The sequence below is a fragment of the Salmo trutta genome, chromosome 9, assembly GCF_901001165.1.
Source record: "Salmo trutta chromosome 9, fSalTru1.1, whole genome shotgun sequence".
Taxonomy (NCBI): Eukaryota; Metazoa; Chordata; class Actinopteri; order Salmoniformes; family Salmonidae; genus Salmo; species Salmo trutta.
In genome coordinates this window covers 23193849-23199962 of record NC_042965.1, presented here as the reverse complement: position 1 = coordinate 23199962, position 6114 = coordinate 23193849, and the positions used below count along the sequence as shown (strand labels likewise).

Here is a 6114-nt window from a genome sequence, read left to right as displayed (position 1 = left end):
AGAATGTTGGATTGTGGAAGTATTTATTTCTTCATTCATTTTCAAACTTCATAAGTTTTAGAACACGATAGAATATTATTAATAAGATATCTTAACATTTTAGTTTGATATTGCACTCCTATTTTTGTCACATTTATAAGATTTGCAAATCACATTTTTGGAAAACATTTTATTGGTTCAATATGTTTTTATTAGCATCTCTTTAACTACAATATAAAATCTTAACTTTTCAAAATAGATTTAAATCGATTAGCTAATAGTTATGACTACACAACAAAGGAAATTGGCATTCAATAAAAGCAATCCTGATGGCTGGAATGAAACCATTTTAAGGCTGGCTGGTAGTCTTTGTTTTCCAAGTTAGCTGGTTTTGGGTTAATCAGGTACTCCACTACCTAAACTCTGATTTAGAGTTGTTCTCTTGCAAATATGAATGAAACCTCACTGTTGTCTGAAGGCCCCAGGAGTGTCCTATGCAGGTTCCTTCGCAAACCGTTCTGATGTTAAAATGGTCCCATACAGTCATGTGAGAGATACTGATGCCACTGCTGTTTAGGTAATAAACCACTAGTTTATAAACGAGACCTGGGCCCCCAGCCCTTCAGCTCCAATATCTCCCCCAAGAGCCGAGCTGCCTCCTGGGCACAGCCTCGATGGATGGTCAATCCGAACCCTCCATGGCCATAGTTGTGGATCACCTGAAAACAGCACATTAATATCAGTGTTATGTCTATGTACTTCTAATCTGTAGCCTAAAGGGTGACGAACACTAATAGCCAGACAATACATCTTGGTTACTGAAGAAGTAGTAACCAGTCTATTCTTGGTGACTCACCTCAAATGTGGTTGGTCCAGACTGCATGCTCTCCCTCTCCAGTCGGACTTTACTGCGAACAGGCCTGAGCCCTGACCAGTCCTCCACTATCCGGGCATGCTGAGGAGTCAGAGGGGAGGTGAGCCATATGAATAAACAGACAGGGAAGAGCTAGCTAATGTAGTTATTCTGTATCTGTACTTGTATTCTGTCTACTGGATGAGAAGCATTGATTTGGTTTGATGGCTGAGCCATTTAAACATAGGTGCTGTGATAACCCCTCTATTCAATGTCTGTCAGACCAGGGATCTTTTCAAAGGTCTGTGACCTCTGACCTTGAGGCTGGGCTCCAGCTGGCAGGCCCCCTCCCATATCTCCTTGTGGTCCTCAGAGTTGTTCTGCTCACTCCAGTTCCCCAGCTGGAAACACCCACCAACAACCACTGAACGACTCCTACAGAGACAGGGCAGAAGTTATTGGTCTTCAATTCACTGTATTCCAAAATAAAAAAACACAAGGAGCTGAATACTTAGACAAACGTATACTTCGATGCTGTAATTATATGCAACAACTTGAACATTGTGTAATAACTGCTTTATTGACACCTGCAGTAGGTGGAATTTCTGATATTTTATCCACTTTACCCTGGTATAATGTATGGTGAATTGTAGGTTCCAGCAGTGAAATTGTGGGTGATGATCCAATGCTTAAGCCATGGAGCATCCACCTGAAACACAGACAGATTAAGAGTAACATAATCAGCCATGTCCCCTTTGTAATTACCAAATTCACCTTTCAACCTTTGCACTCTGACCTTCAGTATCTGCCCACGGCCTGGTGTGAGGTCAGGGTCAGGCTGGAGGTCCCCTGACCTCACTCCTGTGCAGTTGATGATGACGTCCGCCCCACTCTCCGCAAGCTGAACTCAACAGACAAGAAGGAAGGAAGAAAAGTCGGGAGGTTGAATTAAAAATAAATAAACACTGCTGATATTCATGAACAGGGGTTTATGAGAGCCAAAGCTCTCCCTCTCTCTGGGGTGGTCTGTAGGATATTAATGACTGAATATTGGATATGAATACTTTCAGGATATTTCTCAAAATTAAACACTGAGTAAAACTAATATGGTTGAGCTGCACTCTGAGCATGAATGCACTGTACTGTGTAAGGCACTCCCGTTGGGTAAGAAAAACACATGCCAGGATTAGATGGAAATTAAATAAGCATAGTAAAATTACTGTCATCTGGACAAAAGAGGCCAAGGACAGAGTGAGGGCCTCAGAAAATACAGCACCTTCTATCGTCATACTCCTTGTGAGGTGGGAGTCTTAGAACATTCCAAACTCGCACTGTTCATTATATTCATTTAGAACTCTCACCACTTTGAAGGACTCGATCTTCCTCTGGTAAAATTTTACACCTCGCTTCTGTAACCTAGAAACATCACATAAAGGTATATAGAAAATGAAGTAACATATGGAACCCAAATTGCACCTATTTATATGTTAGGTTTGGCGCTAAAACATAATATTGACCTTGAGAGATGATGAAACCACCATAAGATATAAATAACACATTATCTTTTGCTTCCCCTTCCCACTAGAGAAACCCAGTTTATCCCACAGCTGTGCCAATATAAAGTTATTCTCAAACAAATCGTGTTTGACCATTTGTAAAAATTAAACTGCTTTAAAAGTGTATATTTTGTAATTAACTAAACTGGTCATAGATTGATGTAAAATATAGATGGTTAACATACGAAATGTGTGTGAACTATCAACACTTTTTTGGATATCACAGATAAGATAAGTAAATCACTCACCAGTCCATCAGCCAAGGCAAGTAACTTTTTCCCTCCACCATGAGAGCAGTGTTGAACCACCCATAGCTAAAAGGCCCCCCGACATAAACAAGGGGAGAATGACAGTGAGGGTCAAAAACAATGACAACTGATAGGGGCACATGCTGCCTGACCAGACTCATTCTAAAGTCATCAGCTGTATAGGGTTGCATGACTCCTGTCGACATATGACAACAGCCAACGGGACTAATGCAACAAAAACATAGCAAATATGTCCAAACAAAGTACCAGTATCCAGGAAACAGCTCCAGCTCTCGCTTGGTAAGCTGTCTGAAGCCCAGCACACTATCTTTAAAAGAGGGATCCTGCAATATAAGAGAAAAAATATAGTTATTAGTTACTCATTATTTTCATTACCTTCCATGCCTGTGCTGGTTTGCAGTTGTAATGCAGAGGCTTCATTACAGAGAGCATACAGTGTGGTCTCAGTTGCCATGTCTTCTAATTATGTCATGGACCTGTCTTTGTAATGCTGAACAGTAGACTATTGAGATGGGCTTAGCGTATTCAGACTATTCAGAAAATACAAACATTGTAAACTGAGCGAAGCCACTGCTACGATAGACCATTGCTACACTGTAATAACACAGATATTGGAACAGGAACTTGGGCTCAAGTTCATCTACTTCAGCAAAAGGCTTATACAGAAGTAGATGGACTTTATACCAACTGGGCTCCCAAGTGGCGCAGCGGTCTAAAGCACTGCATCTCAGTGCAAGAGGCTTCACTACAGTCCCTGGTTTGAATCCAGGCTGCATCACATCCGGCTGTGATTGGGAGTCCCATAGGGCGGTGCACAATTGGCCCAGTGTCGTCTGGGTTTGGCCAGGGTAGGCCGTCATTGTAAATAAGAATTTGTTCTTAACTGACTTGCCTAGTTAAATAAAAATCTTGAAATGTTTAACTGCTAGGCCCTGCCTCCATGTAAGTGATGAGGTATGGGTCAGTTAACTGTTATCTGAGTGTGAATCTATGGCATGATGTTTAGCTGTAGATACACTAATACTCACTGGTGCAGGCTCACTGCAAAGGTTGTAGCCAGACTGGAGGAAAATCCCCATTTTGATAGAGTCCGGGGAGCTCAGGAAGCTCAGCAGGTAGTCAAACGTCTCCTTACACCATTTACTGCAAAATAACACATACAGAATGATACAGTGTAAGCATTCAATTATAAAACATTCTATTGATTCACTGACTACAGGCGTGCACAAAATGTACTCATCACAGGAGATTGGTGGCACCTTAACTGGGGAAAATAGGCTTGTAGTAATGACTGGAGCGGTATCAGTGGAATGATATCAAATATATCAAACACATGGTTTCCAGGTGTTTGATGTCATTCCATTTGCTCCGTTCCGGCCATTATTATGAACTGTCCTCCCCTCAGCAGCCTCCACTGGTATTCATAGTGCCAAGCAGAAAGCCCTCTCACGTCTCCTGGACATTGCCCTTGTCGTAGAGGTATGGCTGCCAGAATCCTGCAGCCCCATCGCTGGTGGTCAGTGGGGTGAAGCGGTCCGCATACACCTCAATGGTCAGTGGACTGACTATGGAGTGGTACTGCTCATAGATGCTTTGAGCCGTGGACAGGCCACTGACCCCAGCTCCGATCACTGCCACACGCATGTCTGGAAATAACAAACACAACAGTTTACTGTTGTTGCTGCTTTTGTTGTTATTATTACTTATTTTTGTTTCTGATTTGCATCCATTCTTTGTGACCTTGGTTCTGCTCAGAATCTGCTACCATTCCATATAACTTTGAACAAACATTTACATGTCCTTAAGTGTACCTGACCCGCTGACCCATCTAACTGTATGAAGTAACCTGAAATTGTGAGAAATTGTGGAAAAAAAACTGAAAATAAATATCTATCAAAACAACAACAACAAAAACATTATGCAAAACATTACACATATTCAGACCATACCTCTATGAGGGTTTGTGTAGTTGCATTACATTGACTGAACTACTATTTTATCTATTTATTCCACAAATAGACTATAAACAGTGACAATGAATCAATCTTCACCATTACAGACTATGGCTGCCAGAGTTGAACATAATAGTTGCAAAGCAATCAAATTCAGCAGCTTTATTGCTGCAGCCTTGGGGCGGCAGGTAGCCTAGTGAGCGTTGGGCCAGTAACTGAAATGTTGCCGGATCGAATCCCCGAGCTGACAAGGTAAAAATCTGTCGTTCTGCCCCTGAACAAGGCAGTTAACCCACTGTTCCCCGGTAGGCCAGGCCGTCATTGTAAATAAGAATTTGTCATTTGTCATTGTAAATATGAACTTACTTACCTAGTTAAAAAAGTAAAGCCTGCACCGTGTCCACACAAACAAATCCTTCTGAAAACAACATTGGAAACTGAAAAAGTAGCAATATAGCCTGTAGAGATTGGTATTAATAAGTAGGCTACTTGCAGGTTAAAAACAGTGTGAAGTATCTGTTTGCTCGATATTTGATGGCTTTGCTGCAACTTGGAAAAGGAAACATTCTCGAAATGGCGATTGGTTGGATGCAGAATGTAAGAAAAGAAGGTGAACAAATAATTCAAGAAATGTAAAAGTAAACTAGAAATCATTATAAAATTGAGACAGCAGGAAAACTGGATTTACCTTCTAAGTTGCCTTGCCCTCTAGCTCACAATCCGCCTCCAAATGTAGCGTCACATGGTCGGTCCAAGGTACAGAAGTCGTCTAGGCTCTACATGGCAGATAAAGGCTTGAATATGAAGAAAAAAAATATCCCACTCTATTAGCCTTGACCGGCTCCATTAGCCTTGACCGACTGTAGAAAAAGATTTTGTTAAAACTAATAGACTGAAAAAAATGACATATACTTCTACTATGTTACATTTAAAACGTTCACCGTACTTGAACCCATAAGGCCTGTAGGGGAGAGAGGCGAATGTTGAGCCATTGTTTTTACGCGTCTTTCTTTTTCCCAACGCAGTTAAGCCTAAACCACACCCCGTTATTCAGAGAGGAGTTCCACAACGCTTTGAGCACTCTCCAAGTCCGGACATACGTACATGTGTTTATTTGCTAGCAGCAAAATAATTATTTGTTTATCAATCATTTGTGTTGTAGTGAATATCAGTTTGTGTGGAGCTTGTATTGGCTTTAATTAGGCAAAGTGTAACAGGGGTGGGGGAAAGAAATCAAGTAAACACAGAATAGCCAGAATGCAAGATTGAATACAATGTTAGAGATGTGTAATTGATTAACTGAACTGTTCAACATTTGCTGAAATACATTTTTTTTAAACAAATCTATTCTACTGTAGATTTCTTCACAAGAACATCAATACTTATTTTTCGTGAATGGGATCCATTCAGGTGCGAGAAACACTTCTGCAAGTAGTGGTAAAAATACAAGTGGTCAACCTTCTCTCATATTTTTTTAAACCTGTAGCTCTTTATATATCCTTTCA

General features: G+C 40.9%; 1 protein-coding gene across 4 annotated transcripts; it reads right to left on the bottom strand.

The window, feature by feature from the left end:
- Positions 1-6: 6 nt before the first annotated feature.
- Positions 7-5629, bottom strand: LOC115200217 (D-amino-acid oxidase). 4 transcript variants are annotated; one of them, XM_029763085.1, is made up of 12 exons: positions 5298-5629; positions 4980-5046; positions 4108-4303; positions 3686-3800; positions 2904-2980; positions 2637-2702; positions 2194-2248; positions 1629-1733; positions 1459-1541; positions 1150-1267; positions 836-934; positions 7-698 (listed from the first exon to the last, which is right to left on the bottom strand). In XM_029763085.1, exons 3-12 carry the CDS (start codon positions 4299-4301, stop codon positions 573-575), a joined length of 1038 nt encoding a protein of 345 aa, XP_029618945.1. In that variant the 5' UTR covers positions 4302-4303; positions 4980-5046; positions 5298-5629; the 3' UTR covers positions 7-572. The 4 variants fall into 4 exon arrangements, with proteins under 4 accessions (XP_029618945.1, XP_029618944.1, XP_029618946.1 ...); XM_029763084.1 differs by having other exon boundaries at positions 4980-5027; XM_029763086.1 differs by lacking the exon at positions 4980-5046 and having other exon boundaries at positions 5298-5403; positions 5556-5602.
- Between the last annotated feature and the right edge of the window lie 485 nt (positions 5630-6114).